The sequence below is a fragment of the Eleginops maclovinus genome, chromosome 5, assembly GCF_036324505.1.
Source record: "Eleginops maclovinus isolate JMC-PN-2008 ecotype Puerto Natales chromosome 5, JC_Emac_rtc_rv5, whole genome shotgun sequence".
In the NCBI taxonomy this organism is placed as follows: Eukaryota; Metazoa; Chordata; class Actinopteri; order Perciformes; family Eleginopidae; genus Eleginops; species Eleginops maclovinus.
Window position 1 is genome coordinate 16,661,753 of NC_086353.1, and position 19,819 is coordinate 16,681,571.

The window sequence follows — 19,819 nt, forward strand, 5'->3', positions numbered from 1 at the left end:
CTTGGCAGAGGATCGCTGCTGACTTATGCGAGCTGGAAGGGAAGCAGTATCTAGTAGTCGTGGACTACTATTCCAGGTATGTCGAAATGGTACACTTACCTTCTACATCAAGCCAGCAGGTCATCACGCGCCTCAAAGCCATCTTCAGCCGATGGGGTGTACCTCTCGAACTAGTCAGCGACAATGGTCTGCAGTTCACGTCAGCTGAATTCACTGACTTTTGCAAAGAGTACGGGTTCACGCGCACAACCTCGAGCCCCCACTACCCCCAGGCCAACGGGGCAGCCGAGAGAGCAGTCCAGACTGCTAAAAGACTGCTGAAACAACCAGACCCGTACCTTGCCCTGATGAGCTATCTGGCCACACCCATTGCTGCAACGGGGGCCAGTCCGGCTCAACTGATGCTGGGACGACAGATTCGCACCACAGTCCCCACATTGGAGCAAAACTTGCAAATGACTCAAATAAGCCCTGAACAAGTAAGAACAAATGACTCTAAAGCCAAGAGATCTTACGAGTACTTCTACAACCGCCGACACTCCACCCTCCATCTCCCAGAGCTGCCAACAGGTCGGGCAGTGCGTGTCAAGCTGGACACAGACAAGGGGTGGAAGACCCCTGCGCAGGTGTTGGGGAAAGCGGAACAACCCAGATCCTACATGGTCAAGATGGACAACGGCACAGTGTTGCGGCGTAACAGGAGACACCTCCAGGCTGTTCCTGAGACCACCGGGCCTGCTGAGACCACCGGGCCTGCAGAACCACAACTACAGCCCGAGACCAGCCCAGCACGTCCCGTCAGCAGTCCACTTCCTGTGATGGTCACCAGGGGCCACACAGCATCACCGGGGCCTACACCAGAGACTACACAGGGAACACCGGCACGGCCTACTCTGTCCAGTGGCACAGCCAGACTGACCTCCAGGGGCCGTGAAATCAGACCACCTCTCCGGTTCAGACTCAATGAGTGATTTATGGCTGCTGACTGCTTTATTGCTAATGCCTAATCTTTTTTTTTCAGGTTTCCCTACTGAAACAGATTTGGTTCAATGGACAAAATGTAAAAAAAAAAAAAAAAAAAAAAAGAGGAGAAAGAAAGAAATGTTTTCTGCAGTTAATGTTGCTAATGCACTTAAGGGTAATGTTTATATTAATGTGTTACAAATACTACAGTACAGTAGTATGAATGGGGAATGGGTTCTGAAAAAAAAATGAGAAGAAATTGCTCTTGGTAAAAATAGATTTAATTTTGATTAAGACTTAATTTACTTACCTGAATCTGCAATTGGAGTAAGTATTGTTTATTTATGTTTTAGGATACTCTGAATGGACTCAGTTCTGGTAAAGGTTACTTTTAGTTTATTGTCTCAAAAGGGGGAGATGTAATGTAATGATGGTATGAACGTTATCAGTTATATTACGCAGTGACGTGATTCCGGTCTCGGCTGTACAGTGGAACAAGTTATAGAGACACGCGTGAGTTAGCTCCGCAATGCAGTTTGTAACGTGTTAATCCAAAGCCCTAATAAACTACACGATAAGTGACACAGTGTGTGCGTATCGTGACAGTACTTATTGTACCTTTAATTATTAATGCCTTGTCCATTCTCATACTTAGTTATTTTTTATGTAAGGTCATTTTCTTAACTTTATCTGCACTATATTTCTGCTGTTGTAATAATGTAAGCTTCCCCGTTGCGGGAAAAATAAAGACATTCTCATTCTTATTCTAATAAAACTCCAGAAAGGAATTATTCATATGAAAATATCATAAACAGTTTTTTAAAATGCAGCTATTCTCAGGTTATTTAAAAATTGGTATCATGAAAACAGGAAGTTGCGCTTTACGTAGCGCTGCTGCGTTACGTAATACGTAAATAAGTTGTTCCAGCTTCTGTTCTGCTGCCCGAAGGTTGTTGTCTTTCGTCAGCTTTATTTATCTCTCGCCTTAGTACGTCGAATAACAACGCTGAAATTAGATGAAAACGCTTGGAGAGAATACGGAATTGACATTGTATTCGAAAAAAATAAGGACATGCCATCAGACTTTGTAACGTAACTACAAAGTACACCCCGTGTGGACAGCAAATCGAGTCGCTAGTCAGCCAGCTAACAGGGGTTAGCGCCACAGATCACCACACTCTCACTTTCTCTTCATCTGTAATCGGCCTGTACATCCTGTTACTGAGTGCAGTCCGTGGTTTCTCCAGGAGAGGATGAACTGGCTCTTCCCCCTGTCCAAAGGCTCCGGACCTCTCCCTCTGAACAGCCTACAGCAACAGAGACAGCGGCAGATCGAGTCTCTCAAAGCCGCTCACCCCAGGTGAAGTGAACGGCACCCTGTCACAACAGACCCTGGTGCTGCTGGTTAGCTTGTTGACATTGTCGCTATATATGGTCATTACAAGCTTTACCGGTCACTTTAATAACATTAAAGTTAATTAATAAAACATGTTTACTTTTCTTAGCATAGCTAGCCACCAGGCTCACTGTTGAATAATATGAAGAACGTTATACTAATAAATAATAACGCTTGTAGCCTCGTTATACCCGAAATTTTTCATGGTGAGTCAGTGAATATATCATAATTATATCCAATAATTTAATGGAAACCACACTGTTTTGCCATGCCCCGGTGTGGTCTTTGAGCGGCTAATGTTTGCTAACTCAAAGCTAACTAGCTAGCTGTGCTAGCTCGCTAATCAAGTCACCCTGTCACAGTTCCAGTGTCTATATTTAGGGATGATGACACGTGTTGTGGCTAACTAGTCCTGTGATCATTCCCTTGTTTACCACGCCAACACGCATGCAGTTTTAGGAGGAGCTAGCTTATTAGACGTGAAGATTAGAGTCTTAAAGCCTTTGTTTACTCCATATATCGGTGACAAATTGCTGTGTCTTTTTCTACTCAGTTGGACAACAGAGACCTCAACAGCTCATGTGTTATTTTAAGTAATACATTGAAAGGTACATGGTCTTTTACTCCTTAAAATACAGTATACAGGTTGGCTGTAAGGCCAGGGCTTCTTGACATAAAGCTGTCTTATTTAGGGGTAAATTATTTGCTGTAAGGTATATTGAGCTATAGATTGTTTAAAAATCTGAAATTTATCGTGATGAGCCATTACTGAAAAACAGTAAACAGTAAAGCAATAACTTATAACAGACCGTAACAGTGGTTGACTGTTACAGGTGGAACATAGTGCTGTGGTGGTAATGCAATGAGTTAAAGTAATGTTGGGATGAGCATTACAATACATTTGCCGGTACATTTTGTAACTATGTTGTTTTGCGCTGTAGTGTTATCGGGTGAGAATGGGTGTCAAATGCCTCTCTTTATGAATAAGACTATGAAGAGAGTAATGTTCATAAAAATTGTTGAAGGACGTCAATATTTATACATGCTGATACTGATTATATGAACTGATCATGGTTACTGATTATTTATTTTTCCCTATAGCCTTGCAGAGATCCAGAAGGATGTGGAGTACAGAATACCATTCACTGTCAACAACTCGACCATTAGTGTCAATGTGTAAGTATGCGTTTTAAATACAGACAGAGCGACCGGCTTCGGTTAGAAAACTAATTAACAAATGACTCATCTGTCATTGAATGGATTATTGAAATAATGTTACACCACTATTTTACTCGTTTATAAGTTTTATTCCCTTTTTATAATAATGTTCCTACTTCAAAACAACCATATACACTGCATTGATTGCAACAAAAACACACAATGATTTAAGACTGTTGTTTTAACAACTCACTTTACTTGAGCGGTGCAGGCCAAGGCGAACAAAAAGGAAGGATAGTGGGATAAGAAAGTCAAGTAAAGCAGGAAAGGGCATTTAGCTCTGATTTGCTTTAGTCCTCCAACACAATGACATTTTCAAGTTGTGTTTGCTAATGAGAGCTGATCACAAAAAAGTAGACCTCTATCATATTTGCCTCCTGTGGTGTTCACACTTTTGAAACAAGAACCCAGAGCTGGGCAATATTTCAATATACCCACACTTCTAACCTGTTATATATCCTGTTAATGTGTTTCCTTCTCTTTCCTCTAGGCTGCTGCCTCCTCAGTTCCCCCAGGAGAAGCCGGTGGTTAGTGTCTACCCCCCTGTTGGTCATCATTTAGTCGATGGTAACAATGGCACCATGATAACCAGCCCCCTCATAACTAATGTAAGTAGTTATTTGGGTTTCAAGAGCTGCTTCCAGGAATGTTTGTATCTCTTCTGTTGATTAATTGGCATGTGACAAACAAGTAGGCTGACATTATTTTGACAGCTGAATCTCAGTAACGATTACCTAATTTCATATTGTGCAATGTAAATAGAAACACATTAATGAAACACCGCACAGGGACTTATCACAGGAAAGGAAACAAACCTCATCATAAAAGACATACTAGTGTGCATTAAACCATGCCACCTTTCAAAGCAGATATCGACTGAGAACTCTGATTACATAGCAGCTGCATGTAAACATGGGTTTTCAAACCCTCTCCTGTTTATCCCAATAATATCTACATCAACTTGTTTTTGTTTTTTCCCTCTGTGCCTCATACTCTCAATTAAGAATATCCACTTCTCGGGTTTTCATTATTTTTCTTCTTCGTGCCTATGTTTTTTAATATTCAATATGTCTTTGTGTATTAAGTTTGGGATGCACTCAGATCTGGGTAAAGTCATTCAGAGTCTGCTGGACGAGTTCTGGAAGAGTCCCCCTGCCTTGATGTCCAGCGGCTCTGCTGGCTTTCCATAGTGAGTTTCCTCTTACATTCGTGCACACTTATGTCATTACACTGCAATACAACTGGGGTTCATTGGGGCAGTGCATAAGAAAGTAGCCTTAAAACTAATTAATATAAATTTGTATCCAATAATATCCGAAGTTCCTTACAATGATGCTGATGTATAAAATAAAGCTGATATTTCTCTCCCGTGTTTGCCCAGCGGTATGTACAAGTCCTCAAGCATGGCGCCTTACCCCACTCAGGCTTACCACTATGGGCCCCGCCATGTTGGCCCCAGTCACACTCCGCCTCCCGGCCCAGCTCCAGCTCTCATGCCTCACCCAGGGGTCGATGGTGCCCATGGGCCCCCTCGAGCTCCAGCTCCATACGGACTGATATCTGACCTGCCACTGCCTGTTCCAACTGGAGACTCAGAGGTACGCTGATAATGGATAATGAACATTAGTGGGTTGATAACATCTTTGTTTAATACATACAGCCACACTGTAGCTTGTTTGCAAATGACAATAAACCATTGATCTTAAATATAGTAAATCAAATTCTTAAAGTGAGTGGTAAACAACTTTGTCTCAAATATTGACACTCTGAAAACCCAAGATTTTTCAAGCAAAGTTTTCAGTTTAGTTATTGGTTCTGGTGACTGATATGTCTGGTATAGACAAAGCTTGGGTCAACATTGACATAAATTCATTGAACAATGAGATTTAGAGATACAACTGCTGTCTGTTTCAGGCTGGACTGAACGGACACATGTACAGGATGCCTGAGATTCCAGAGTCTTTTCCCGAACTCTGTGACTTAAAGTAAAGTATTCCCAAATATTGTCAACTTAAAATATCTTTTCTATTATGAATTGAGACATTGTGTAAGCAAGTCAACCTTTTTGTTTTTGTATGTAATTAATGTATTTTTTTCCTCCTTTACGTCTACCCATCTCTATCACCTTTGCTGTACCCCACCCTAGTCGCACCCAGTTGTTGGACATGTCTGAAAACGAGGATGTGTTACTTGAGTTCTTTGTGACTTTGCCACAACTGAAACAGGTGACCAGTGATAAAGAAGAGCTGGTCACCAATATTGTGGACATGGCTAGTAAGTTCCTTTTCTTCCCATGGACAGGAGGTCTTAATGGTTAATCATGAACAACTGTTTAAATTTAGTTGAGCTTTACAAAGACTTATGCGTTCATCTCATTTACAGAGAAAAACCTTCAGATGGAGCCACAGCTGGAAGGAAGAAGACAAGAAATGCTCTACAAGGTCAGATATTACATCTAGTTTACTGTGCTCCCTATGTTAAGCAGACACAAACGAATACCACTTCAATGCTATTTTTCTTTTTATCTTATGTGTGTTTTTTTATCTGTTACCAGTACGAAATGCTGACTCAGATGAAGTCGGCCTTTGAGACAAGGATGCAGAGACAGCATGAACTCAGTGAGGTAAGAGGCTGCAATCATACTGTGGTTTGATTGATATAAGCTTTTGAGTGATTAATCTGCTGAATATTTACCATATCGATGACTCAAAATTGAACATTGGGTTTGTTCCTTGAATTGAAGGCAGTAGTGCTGTATAGTTTTAACTTAAACCATATGTACAGAGAAATCTGTCCCCTAATTCACATAAGCACTTGTTCTGAGGATGCTCTCCGATCACATTGGTTTAACCTTATCAAAAAACTAAAGGAGGAAATATTAGAGAGTTTAAGTAAACCAACCCAAACATTCTTGAAAGACTTCCCTGAAAAGTCCCGTCTTTCTGTTTCTTACTTTTGTCTTTTCCTCATTTATACCCATTTAGAGTTGCAGTCTAAGTACTCTACAGGCTCGGCTAAAAATTGCAGCCCACCAAGCTGAGGAGGAGTCGGAGGAGACAGCTGAAAACTTCCTTGAGGGACGTACAGACATAGACGAATTCCTTACCAGCTTTATGGATAAGAGAACGGTGAGAAGTGCAGTACGTGTGTCAAAATAGTCATGATATATTGTCTGTTTGGGTCTGAATATTATCAGAATTGCAATATGTAAAGTTGTATTGACTGTTTTTGTGTTATTCCACAGCTCTGCCACAGCAGAAGGGCCAAAGAGGAAAAGTTGCAACAGTCCATTAACACACATGGACAGTTTCCTACCAGCCACTAGAACACAAGGTACAACACTCACCACACCAATTACAAGTGTTATCACTGAACAAAACACTGTAAGAAGACTCTAACACCCCAACAGTCATTTGAGTCTTTTTGGAGGGGAACTGGTGATTTTCAGCTGAAAGTAAACAGACAAACCTCGTGCTTTCATCCGTTCTTATAAGAAACAGTTTGTTGTCATTATGTCCTAACATCATTTATTTTTTTCTGCTCAGGGTTGATGATTTCTCAGCGAACCGCTGCCAACTTAAAGGATAAAGACCTTTGAGTGGACAAAAGCACACTAAGTCAATGGGCACTTGAGAAATAGGAATACGGTGATGGCGGGAGTGGGCTAAAAAACAAAAAATTGACTGTGCCCATACCTGGCTTAAAATACTGTTGAACTTGGATTGTTTAAAAACAAGATGGAGAAGCTATTGAGTCACCACCAGAAGACAAAACTGGGAGTGACACTTGCCTCGCTTTTTCAACCATATTACTAAGGATTGATCACACTGTGGATAATTTCTATTGCACATGCTGTTCGTCAAGTTTTGAATTGACAGTGATGACAAAGTTTCTTTTTCTGAATTTCTTTCATGTTGCTCAATAAGAGCAACACCTGCAACAGATTAGAGTGGTTGGTGATGTGAACACGGGACTTCCAATATGGCATTTGTTTTTTCATGCAGTGAGCAAGTAAAAGTCACTAAAAAATGATTGTTAAAATATTAATGTCGGCGTCTGTACTTCCTCTCTGAGAACATTGTCAAGTCCTTGCTTTGATATCACAGAAAGGTCCTTCTGGACAGAGAGAAGAACAACCTGAAATATACTGTTTACATTGGATTGGTGGTTTTAGACATTTACATGAAACTCAAAAGTAGCATTGTCACTTTAACATCAGGCAATCCTAATTGCGTAACTAAGCAAATGTATGATTGTTCAACTAAAAAAGGAGCCAGGATGGGACAATGTCGTCAGAAGAGCTTAAAAGTTAAAATTCTGCATATGCTGTTTGATTCTTCATCAAGTTGTGGGGTCCCCTCAAGTAATGAAAACAGCCCTGATATCAGTGTGCTTGCAAAAACATGAATAATTTGATTAAACTTTCCAAGGCAATATTCTGATTTACATGTAATTAACACCATAGCCATTTTAAGCTAAGGCTATAGGAAATTCAGAGTACAGTAAACCATATAAAGGGTTTAATAACACTCTTAACTTCTGTGCTCTTACAATGAATCGAGTTATTTATGTACGTGTAAACATACTGATCATGACGGGCACCATGATGATAACACAACGATTTTGGGGACATGACATTTTTAGTGAAAAGCCTCATATTTTTGGGAAAATGTTGAGGAATATTAGGTTAAATGCTGCAGTAAAATGCTATGACATTGGATACTGTATTTAAATAATGTTAATAATAGGCTTTATTGTAATCAAAGACTTGGTCACCTTGTACTATATGTTCTTATTTAATTTGTTTAGAGTAATAAAGCATTTAGAATAAATCGTGTTTATGTTTATTGCTGCTCTGTATGTGTTAATAAACATTTATTTGCACGTTTAAATTTGTGATGCTACATATCACACTGATTTCTCAACTCAATTATTAGCTAGTGTAAGCCTCTGGACTATTACATCTACTTAATGCACGACTGTGTCAGGTAGGTTTAATACAAACAAGAGCTGCCGATGAGAAAATACTCTTACAGCAGATTTTGTAGTTGTATGGAAAACCATTAAAAGTCACTTAATGTAACGATCTAACTCAAACTAATAACTGGAGGTAACATTAGCCAAATGACTTATTGGTGTGTGTATCACCGTTCACAGCATTTATGCAATGAGTTAAACACATACATCTACAGTCTCTGTCTTCGTGATTTCTTATAATCAGAGCTTTTAAAGGGAAGTAGCATAAAGAGATTCAATAATATTTTTATTTTATTTTCGTTTCCTGCGTTTATTTTCAGGAGCTGTACGTGGCGCTAAAACACCGGCCGTCCATACCGGAAGTCAAAGGAACAGTGGAAGAAGTAGGGCAAACACAGCACAGGAGAGGAGGCTCGCATTGCTGAAGAGCAGTCACTACTTTTTTAACTTTAGAGGCTCGTTTTTTCTAAATATTTAACACTTGAGCCGCTGTTAAACCAAACCGGAAAACGACGAAGTCTCCCCACTGTTACCGGTAAGCAAACCGCTAACGGTTGTTGGAGCATAGCGTTAACGTTAGCTAGCTAATGTAACTACTAACGTTTCCTAAAACAGTGTTTGCCGGGACACATTAAAACAGAGATGGAATGCATTCAAAATGTTACTCAAGTAAAAGTACAAAGGTATTTGCATCAAATATACTTAAAGTACACAATTAAAAGTACTCATTATACAGATTGGTCCATTTCAGAAGGATATATTTTGACATGATATATTTTGATTATAATTATTGATGCATTAAAGGTGCAGCTAGTTTAAATGACTTTCTATACCTCAGTGTAGCTTGTGCATTTACTCCAGGTGAAACTAAAGTCTTATTTAAGTTTTGAGTGTATTTCACATCGTTAATTAAAATCTGCAAAGTAACTAATGGTACTAAGTACATGAAGTACAGTAACAGTATACCATTACGCTCTGAATTGTGGTGTAGTAGAATTACAAACGAGCAGAGAATTGAAATACTCAAGAAGAGTACAAGCACCTCAACATTTTACTTAAGTACAATTCTTGAACAAATCTACTTAGTTACTTTACACCAATGCATTAAACTATAGTTCAACTTTCTTTTATGCTTCAGCCACATATTTTGTTAGCTTGTTGTTTTGTTGTCTCAGTGTGAATTGGATAACCATGTGATTGTTTGGTTTGATAATACTTTCATAACTATTTTCATATATATTGTAGGTTGGAGACAGTATAAGCATGTGTGTTCTGTGTGTCCAGATCAGTCCAGAATCATGTCACGACAGATGGGAGACAGCCATCGACGGTTCCTGCAGACCATGATGGCCAATGGCATGGTTGATGAACAGGGGGCAAAGAGGGTCTACCAATATTGTTGTGAAATCCACAACAGTGAGTCATTTTAATTTGTAATAACAATACATTTTTATTTTATTTATATAGGCGCCTTTCAAGGCTCTGAAGGATGCCGTACAAGCTACACAAAACAAAACAAAACACCAGCAGAAAAACAAGACAGTATTATCAATAAAAACAGAGGATGTGTCGTGTGATCAGGGTGGATATGCCAGAAGAGATATGTTTTGTGACGTGATTTGAAAATGGAGAGAGCGTCAGTATTCCGGATGTCCGGTGGGAGAGAGTTCCAGTTTGTGGTTAAGCGGAAAGGTGGTGCATTGAGGTTGTGGATAGCCTTAAAGTTGAGGAGCACAATCTTAAAATATATGCAGTATTTGACAGGCAGCCAGTGAAGCTGCTGAAGAACAGGAGTGATGTGGTTAATGGAGGGGGTTTTAGGGATGATGCGGGCCGCAGAATTTTGACCGGTTGAAGTGGATGGACTTGTAGTCCATTCACTAGTTGTTGTGTAGTCTATGTGTGAAGTGACCAGGGTGTGAACAACAATGGCATTGCTGTTAGGTGTGATGGACGGGCGAAGGCGGTTGATGTTACGTATATTGAAATAAGCAGACCAAATGACATTACTGATGTGAGTTTTGAAGGAAAGTAAGCTCTCCAAGATGAGACCCAGACTCCTAACCTGAGGGGAGGATGAGACTGAGGAGTTGTCTTTGTATACGCATTAACAGTTACTTATCATCTACAAAGGTTACAAGAGTACAAGAGTTCAGCTCTGTATTCAGGATACATGAGTTTGTCTTGAGGAAAATCAATAAGTTACTGTTTGAATGTCTAAAAAACTATGTTATTTTCAATAACTCCATTCCTTAGGATACAAAAAGATCTGAAAGCAAAAAAATACGATTAGAAAAGTGATAAACTATGTGAAACCAGGAAAAAAATGCTCTGAATCTGAAAGCATAAAATCTGCAAAAAAAGAATGACTGAAATCTCAAAATATAAATGAATGTGAAAAAAACATTTTTTGTTTGAATACATCATTGTATATTTCAATGTTCAGGACCAAAACTTGAGCTTCCAAATTAATTACATTTTTTCAAGCTATCAAAACCTTTGCCTATAGACACAACCTGTATTTTTTTTATTTGGCATTCTGTTTAACTCTTTATGAATATTTGGATATAGGATTTTTTTCAACAGCTTCCATATCATGTGACAAAATTGTATAGCCACACTAAACAAGTTTGACTCGCATCATTTTGTAGGACTTGCAGTATTTGCCTTTTTTGTCTTTTCAGCCCAGCACGCTCCTGACAAACTGGATGATTTCATTGAAACCATCAACTCGAAGCTGCAGCCCATGTTCATGAATATTAGAAAAGGGATGTCTGAAGAGAGCGGTGATCAGTTCTACGCCTTGGTTAGTTGGTTCAATTCCTGTTCTTGCCTTTCATTGTCAGGCCTGTTTTCTAGTGACTAATTTATTTTCATAAGAATGTTGGTTTATGTTCTTCTAGATTGTTGCTACAGTATATGACACATCCTTAAATTATTAAATAAATCTAAATCTGTTGATTTTTAACTCACAATTTTTAGCAGCTGCTGTAATTTGTCTGTGGAATCGGTTTGAGAGACACATTATATTTTTATATCTTTCTGTATAGACTCTCAGTATGGGGTCATTTTGTGAGAAGAAAACAGTTGCAAAGTAATAGATTTATCAACGTCTAATGTCAGAAGAATGCTGTCTTTATTATAAGTATTTTAAACCACTTGGAGGCATTGTTCATCACTGTTTTACTTGAATCCTGTCCAGGTGAACATGGCAGAGACTCATGTCACCCGTATGACGTCAGATTATGCTGACAATGAGCTAGAGCTGTTCAGGAAAACGGTGAGTTAAAGTCATGAAGGGAAATCCTGCCTAATGACATTTTATATACTCTTTTGTCCAGGGCTTTTTTCTGCACAGTTCCAATACAATACTAAGTTTGTAGTAGGATATGAACAGTTAAATAAAATAAAATCTTTGTTTCATCTCCAAAACATATACCTTCACTGCAATAAGGAACAAAATAGTTTGCTTCTCCAGTTGCAAAGAATTTCATGTCTAACCTGAGCTCTTCTGATCCAGCTGGACTTGATCGTTTATTCCGAGAAGGGCAATGCCTCATCCACTGATATTCTGAACAGTGCTGACACCATGACCACCAAAAAGCTGAAGAAGAGCGAGACACAGCAGCTCTTGAACCGTCTCGTGCATGACAACTGGCTCAATGAGGTAAAACAAAGTGTCATGTTACGTTATCTCCGCTCTCCATTCTACAAACAGCTGACACTGTTTCTTAAATGTATTTTCGGTAGAGGACTGTTCATCAAAAGTGATTCAATTTAGTCTATCTTTTAGTTTGCCATGTTGACTAAGATTGATGTTTGTGACCAGTGGCAACTCGTCATTAGGGGCAGGTAAAAAATATGTTTAAAATATATGTTTAAATATATTTTAAGATCATGTTTAGTCGTCTCTACATTGCTGCTTCGGATGGCGTTCTTGTGATTAGTGTCCACAGTGTGCCTATTGAGCCGGGCTGAACGATGCGGGACAAGCTCCGGGCTGCCCCTCTCTCACTGTGAAGATTAACGTGTACTGTGAAAACCAAACATTGCATGCTCAGAGCATTTCTTTATTCAATGTGTGCAGAAAAAAAAAAATCACAAGATGGGCAAAGCACTCGCAGCCCCACTACAAAATCATCTCATACGTCAGAGCTGATTGTTTGAAGTGTGTGTGCCGCGAAAAGTGTAGTTATGAAGAGAAGACGAGAGAGAAAACAGTAAACCAAGTAAACCATCTACTGGAGCTTTGGTGAGCGAAAGTATAGTTTATGTTGATTGTCTGTGTTTACGGTGACGAGTGTCGGTGTTTTCCTTATATGTAGTCTGGTGTATTGTTAAGTTTTGCTTTGTGATAGTGCTCTTTACTCTATGGATTAAGGTACATAACATTATCACATCACCGCACTGTGTATGCTCTGTGTTGTTATTTCACTGCTTCCGACTGTCTCACTCTTTCTTTATATGTGACCATCAGTTAGCTGTTGCCTTAACACCATGGATAACCTACAGCTACAGTGGGGCAAAAAAGTATTTAGTCAGCCACCAATTGTGCAAGTTCTCCCATTTAAAAAGATGAGAGAGGCCTGTAATTTTATCATAGGTACACTTCAACTATGAGACAGAATGGGGGAAACAATCCAGGAAATCACATTGTAGGATTTTTAATGAATTAATTGGTAAATTCCTCGGTAAAATAAGTATTGGGTCACCTACAAACAAGCAAGATTTCTGGCTCTCACAGACCTGTAACTTCTTCTTTAAGAGGCTCCTCTGTCCTCCACTCGTTACCTGTATTAATGGCACCTTTTTGAACTCGTTATCAGTATAAAAGACCCTGTCCACAACCTCAAACAGTCATACTCCAAACTCCACTATGGCCAAGACCAAAGAGCTGTCAAAGGAGGCCAGAGACAAAAGTGTAGACCTGCACCAGGCTGGGAAAACTGAATCTGCAATAGGTAAGCAGCTTGGTGTGACGAAATCAACTGTGGGAGCAATTATTAGAAAATGGAAGACATACAAGACCACTGCTAATCTCCCTCGATCTGGGGCTCCACACAAGATCTCACCCCGTGGGGTCAAAATGATCACAAGAACGGTGAGCAAAAATCCCAGAACCACACGGGGGGACCTAGTGAATGACCTGCAGAGAGCTGGGACCAAAGTAACAGAGGCTACCATCAGTAACACACTACGCCGCCAGGGACTTAAATCCTGCAGTTCCAGACTTGTCCCCCTGCTTAAGCCAGTACATGTTCAGGCCCGTCTGAAGTTTGCTAGAGGGCATTTGGATGATCCAGAAGAGGATTGGGAGAATGTCATATGGTCAGATGAAACCAAAATAGAACTTTTTGGTAAAAACTCAACTCGTCGTGTTTGGAGGAGAAAGAATGCAGAGTTGCATCCAAAGAACACCATACCTACTGTGAAGCATGGGGGTGGAAACATCATGCTTTGGGGCTGTTTTTCTGCAAAGGGACCAGGACGACTGATCCGTGTAAAGGAAAGAATGAATGGGGCCATGTATCGTGAGATTTTGAGTGAAAACCTCCTTCCATCAGCAAGGGCACTGAAGATGAAGCGTGGCTGGGTCTTTCAGCATGACAATGATCCCAAACACACCGCCAGGGCAACGAAGGAGTGGCTTCGTAAGAAGCATTTCAAGGTCCTGGAGTGGCCTAGCCAGTGTCCAGATCTCAACCCCATAGAAAATCTTTGGAGGGAGTTGAAAGTCCGTGTTGCCCAGCGACAGCCCCAAAACATCACTGCTTTAGAGGAGATCTGCATGGAGGAATGGGCCAAAATACCAGCAACAGTGTGTGAAAACCTTGTGAAGACTTACAGAAAACGTTTGACCTCTGTCATTGCCAACAAAGGGTATATAACAAAGTATTGAGATGAACTTTTGTTATTGACCAAATACTTATTTTCCACAATCATTTGAAAATAAATTCTTTAAAAATCCTACAATGTGATTTTCTGGATTGTTTCCCCCATTCTGTCTCTCATAGTTGAAGTATACCTATGATGAAAATTACAGGCCTCTCTCATCTTTTTAAATGGGAGAACTTGCACAATTGGTGGCTGACTAAATACTTTTTGGCCCCACTGTATTTGATGATGTAAAAAAAAGCACAAACAGCCATATATAAATATCGAAGTTGTTCGTGCCCCACTAGTTTTATACATATAAAAAAGGCACTGTTTGTGACATCTATTATTAAGTGGTTATACTGATCCATGTTGGAAAATCTGGTTACTGAAGAGGAGAAAGGTTTTATGGGATAGTGGGAGAACAAGTATTTGATACACTGCCGATTTTGCAGGTTTTCCCACTTACAAAGCATGTAGAGGTCTGTAATTTTTATTATAGGTACACTTCAACTGTGAGAGACGGAATCTAAAACAAAAATCCAGAAAATCCCATTGTATGATTTTTAAATAATTAATTTGCATTTTATTGCATGACATAAGTATTTGATCACCTACCAACCAGTAAGAATTCCGGCTCTCACAGACCTGTTAGTGTTTCTTTAAGAAGCCCTCCTGTTCTCCACTCATTACTTGTAGTAACTGCACCGGTTTGAACTCGGTACCTGTATAAAAGAGACCTGTCCATTCACTCAATCAATCAGACTCCAACCTCTCACAATGGCCAAGACCAGAGAGCTGTGTAAGGACATCAGGGATAAAATTGTAGACCTGCACAAGGTTGGGATGGGCTACAGGACAATAGGCAAGCAGCTTGATGAGAAGGCAACAACTGTTGGCGCAATTATTAGAAAATGGAAGAAGTTCAAGATGACGGTCAATCTCCCTCGGTCTGGGGCTCCATGCAAGATCTCACCTCGTGGGGCATCAAGGTGAGGGATCAGCCTAGAACTACACGGCAGGACCTGGTCAATGACACTGAAGAGAGCTGGAACCACAGTCAAAGAAAACCATTAGTAACACACTACGCCGTCATGGATTAAAATCCTGCAGCGCACGCAAGGTCCCCCTGCTTAAGCCAGCGCATGTCCTGGCCTGTCTGAAGTTTGCCAATGACCATCTGGATGATCCAGAGGAGGAATGGGAGAAGGTTATGTGGTCTGATGAGACAAAAATAGAGCTTTTTGGTCTAAACTCCACTCGCCGTGTTTGGAGGAAGAAGAAGGATGAGTACAACCCCAAGAACACCATCCCAACCGTGAAGCATGGAGGTGGACACGACCCGACCTGAAACAAACAGCCAAGGCAACTAAGGAGTGGCTCCGTAAGAAGCATCTCAAGGTCCTGGAGTGGCCTAGCCAGTCTCCAGACCTGAACCCAATAGAACATTTTTGGAGGGAGCTGAAAGTCCGTATTTCCCAGTGCCAGCCCCGAAACCTGAAGGATCTGGAGATCCATGGAGGAGTGGGCCAAAATCCCTGCTGCAGTGTGTTCAAACCTGGTCAAGAACTACAGGAAACGTCTGATTTCTGTAATTGCAAACAAAGGTTTCTGTACCAAATATTAAGTTCTGTTTTTCTGATGTATCAAATACTGTCATGCAATAAAATGCAGATTAATTATTTAAAAATCATACAATGTGATTTTCTGGAGTTTTGTTTTAGATTCCGTCTCTCACAGTTGAAGAGTACCTATGATACAAATTACAGACCTCTACATGTTTTGTAAGTGGGAGAACCTGCAAAATCAGCAGTGTATCAAATACTTGTTCTCCCCACTGTATATAAAATATGATTTAAGATGGAAGCATTACAACAATACAAAGCATGATAACAGAAATAAACATTACTATATTTTGCTGGGTTATCATGAATGCATCTTTGACAGACTTGTTAATGTTCCCATAATCACATTTCCGTTTTCAAAATGTGAAGTAATAAAAAAGGTTAACACAAGTCGCCATGCTAGATTGGTTTTGAACTAGATTCATTTTTCAAAATAAAATAAAATGAACATCCACTCCTACTTACCAGATACAATGTGACCAGTCTCTCTGCTGTAATGGATTTCTGTTCCTTACTGTAGAAACGGGGTGAATACACTTTGTCCACCAGATGCATTATCGAGATGGAGCCATACATTCGCACAATGTATCAGGACCAGGTCAAGGTGTGCCACATCTGTCGCAACATTGCTTTCCAGGTAAACGTTTGCTTTGTTTCTCTTTTGTGCATACACGTATCACTGTAATAAATAGTTAAATGATCAGTTCTGTCATTAAGAACCATCATTTTATTGCTACTCTGTTATCATTGTATTAAACCTGAATTGTAGAAAGTAGAAAATCTGCCTTTCTGGGAGAAATATATTTTGTGATTTGTATGCAGGTTTGTTTTTGTAAATAATCACACATTTATTATTTTACAAAGAATATAATCCTTCCCAGTATTCTTTATTTTTGTCTTGGTGTATTTTTTATTCCTTGCATTGAAATTGATTACTTTACTAAACAGTGCTTTTTTTTCAGTGCCAAATTTGTGAGAACCCTACTTGTGGTATAAAAATTCACAACCCATGTGTGGCCCGATACTATAAAGGGAAAGCAGAGCCAAGGTGTCCAGCTTGTGAGGACTTTTGGCCCCATGAAATCCCAGGTATTTATTGTTTATTGATTGATGTTGTTTACAGGGATATTAGTCCTATATACATATATAGATACCATTTTAAATATTTACATGCATTTTCAAAAATCTTACATTTAAAAAAAATATACAGGATGTTTTTTGGTTAAAATGTAGAAGTGGTTCATTATGCTGACAGACTGCTTTACTTGTGTGAATCGTTTATGTTGCATGAATAAATGAGGACAACACTATCCACCATATGCATATGTTTTACTTTGTGTTCTTTTTTTTTTTAATCTTTTAAAATCACATAGCATGTTAGGCTTCCTTAAGATGTTTTAATGAAAACATTTCAAATGAAGTTATGAATGAATGTAACAAGAACAAGAAAATACTGACTCTGATTTACAGCTTGTTTGTTCTGTTCATTGCAGAAGTCAGGCGGCCCAGGTCTCAGTCCAGAAAATGAGCCCAGCTTCAAATGGTTTTTTAAAACTTGTTTTCAACTTTACCATGTTACAAAAACCTGTTAATATGATTTACTTTATAGTTATTTTTACAAAAATAAAATGTTTCACAAAAATGTCTTCAACCTGTTTATTTTGCACTATTGTTATATACAATCTGCACAAATATAGTATCTTATAGTGGTAGTTGTGAATACTTTATATCTGCTTTGTTTGTTCCCCCCTATGTTCTTTCCGTACATCATTTTCTTACAGATTGTTTTTCTACTGTAGTATCACAATCAACAAGACAAGGTAATGCAAAACTGCTCACATCAGACCTAGAATTATGTTGTATTTCTTCAAAACTAGACTTTTTATAGAATCAACATTTCTATCTATCTTATAGTACCGTCTTGATATATTTATGTAATCCTTGAGCACTAACAATGTTAGACTAAGTCCAAGCAAACCAATTCAATCTGTGGGAGCCCATCAAGTTTATATAGTTACAAATGTAAAGTTGTTAAACGTGCTGAATGAATAGACCTGATATTTAAAAAAAACAAAATCAATTTTCATAATTACTAGCTGATTATTTTCTGGTTTTATACACTAATATTTTGGTCTATAAAATATCTGAAAAATAACCATTACACTTTTCTCATACCTAAGGTGATCTGTTTAAACCCTTTGACCAAAATTAAAAGTATACCGTTCACTAAAATGTAAGACTAGGAGTAGCAGATAATAAACACGTATAAGAGGCTGAAAATATCATTAATTCATAAAAGACTGATTGCTCATCCAATATGATGTCACAATGCTGCATTTCTGTTAACATATACTTTACCATCGTCACATAATGTATGACCATCAACAATTGCGTGTTTGTAAAGGTCATTTAAAATGTGTGATTTTAAGTTATATTTGCAAGAGAGGAGTCCTGCACAAAAATCTTCAGGGTCACAATCAGTGTCTGTCCCATGAAAACTTTAAATTGTCTTTTAAAATCATCCCGTTGTAGAGAAATGAGCAGCCCCAGCACAGACACCTCAGTTCTTCTGCGAGTTATCTTGTTGGGGTACTGCAGAGGATAATGGATAGCTACAATGCGATCAATCCTGATGAGCACTATGATGCCGATCGAGGTTGAGGTGAGAGTAAAGCTAAGAAAGATTGACAGAATGCACATGTTATCACCCAGCAACCAGCAGGCTTCTACTAATCGCATAGTTTCAACAGGCATCACCAGCAGCCCAATGAGGAAGTCTGATATAGCCAGGGAGAGAAGGAGCAGGTTGGTGGGGGTTTGTAGCTGTCTGAAGTGGGAGATGGAGATGATTACCAGCAGGTTGAGAGCAACAGTGATCACTGCGAAGGAGGAGAACACTGCGTAGAGAAGGACAGCCTCAGATTGAGGACGCTCTAATCCCCTGTAGGACCAGTTCAGGAACCGAGGGCAGCAGAGCTCCAGACTGCTCATCTTACACTACAGTGGAGAGAGGATGGTCTGAACCTTCACTTAACTCGCTGGACAACATGCATCTTTCTTATCTCTGACGTCACTCTTTACTCCTCCTCTGAGCTGATAGGCTGGTGTTGACAATCTATTCCTTGTTTCTTAATTTTTCATCATCTATCATCCTCTTTGTCACCCCTTCATGCTTATTCCCTCCCTCCTTTCTAATCCCACTGTTACATGATGCAACATTTGAGTTCTATGCTTTTACCTAACCATTTTTCTCTTAGATTTGATCAAGTTTGAATAAAGTCACGCCATCTTTCTGAGTAAAGCTGCCCCCTTTACTGATTTTTGTGACAGTTTGATTAATGGGGACTCTCCATGACACTATAAACAAATAAAGTAAACTAAATTTATACCGTGATCATTCCTGCACAAATTGGAGGACGGAGGATCTGTTTTGGTTGGCTTTATCACACTTTTAGCCTTCACTGGGGCAGTTTGCAGTTCAGCGTGTGAAGGATAGAATAAGTCAAACCCTTTCTGAGGCCATGGTCTCTGCCAAAATACGATTGATGGCTTTTTTCGGAGTTGTGGCTGAATTGCTGCGAAGGAGTTCAAGTACTGCATAGACGTTTGTGCAGGATGTCCTGTCACCTACTAGTAAGTAGCCTGCATTGTCACCTTGAGTTTCGAGTCTGATTTTGTACAGCACCCCTTGCCAATTCTGGAAGAGTCTGACCAAAGCAAACTCTCCTCAGGTATGTGATGATGATAGCAAACCCACCTTGCTCGT

At 39.5% G+C, this 19,819-nt stretch overlaps 2 protein-coding genes across 2 annotated transcripts; both read left to right on the plus strand.

Annotated features, from left to right (window-relative positions):
- The first annotated feature begins 1,878 nt into the window (after positions 1-1,878).
- Positions 1,879-8,409, plus strand: vps37a (VPS37A subunit of ESCRT-I). Its single transcript, XM_063883876.1, has 12 exons — positions 1,879-2,323; positions 3,461-3,535; positions 4,068-4,185; positions 4,663-4,766; positions 4,959-5,175; positions 5,492-5,562; positions 5,724-5,851; positions 5,960-6,018; positions 6,132-6,200; positions 6,562-6,705; positions 6,822-6,910; positions 7,123-8,409. The coding sequence occupies exons 1-11, from the start codon at positions 2,217-2,219 to the stop codon at positions 6,900-6,902; spliced, it is 1,173 nt and encodes a 390-aa protein (XP_063739946.1). The 5' UTR covers positions 1,879-2,216; the 3' UTR covers positions 6,903-6,910; positions 7,123-8,409.
- Positions 8,410-8,892: 483 nt separating this feature from the next.
- On the plus strand, positions 8,893-17,699 carry nsmce1 (NSE1 homolog, SMC5-SMC6 complex component). Its single transcript, XM_063883877.1, has 8 exons — positions 8,893-9,089; positions 9,839-9,970; positions 11,239-11,360; positions 11,757-11,834; positions 12,075-12,221; positions 16,574-16,690; positions 17,016-17,142; positions 17,547-17,699. The coding sequence occupies exons 2-8, from the start codon at positions 9,853-9,855 to the stop codon at positions 17,579-17,581; spliced, it is 744 nt and encodes a 247-aa protein (XP_063739947.1). The 5' UTR covers positions 8,893-9,089; positions 9,839-9,852; the 3' UTR covers positions 17,582-17,699.
- Positions 17,700-19,819: the final 2,120 nt, after the last annotated feature.

Excerpts from the sequence above, each read along its gene's own strand:
- nsmce1 (XM_063883877.1), top strand. The coding sequence starts at position 9,853 with ATGTCACGACAGATGGGAGACAGCCATCGACGGTTCCTGCAGACCATG. Across the intron at positions 16,691-17,015 it reads GTCGCAACATTGCTTTCCAG|TGCCAAATTTGTGAGAACCC; the intron begins GTAAACGTTTGC and ends CTTTTTTTTCAG. Across the intron at positions 17,143-17,546 it reads TTGGCCCCATGAAATCCCAG|AAGTCAGGCGGCCCAGGTCT; the intron begins GTATTTATTGTT and ends TGTTCATTGCAG.
- vps37a (XM_063883876.1), top strand. The coding sequence starts at position 2,217 with ATGAACTGGCTCTTCCCCCTGTCCAAAGGCTCCGGACCTCTCCCTCTG. Across the intron at positions 4,767-4,958 it reads GGCTCTGCTGGCTTTCCATA|CGGTATGTACAAGTCCTCAA; the intron begins GTGAGTTTCCTC and ends GTGTTTGCCCAG. Across the intron at positions 5,563-5,723 it reads CCCGAACTCTGTGACTTAAA|TCGCACCCAGTTGTTGGACA; the intron begins GTAAAGTATTCC and ends ACCCCACCCTAG.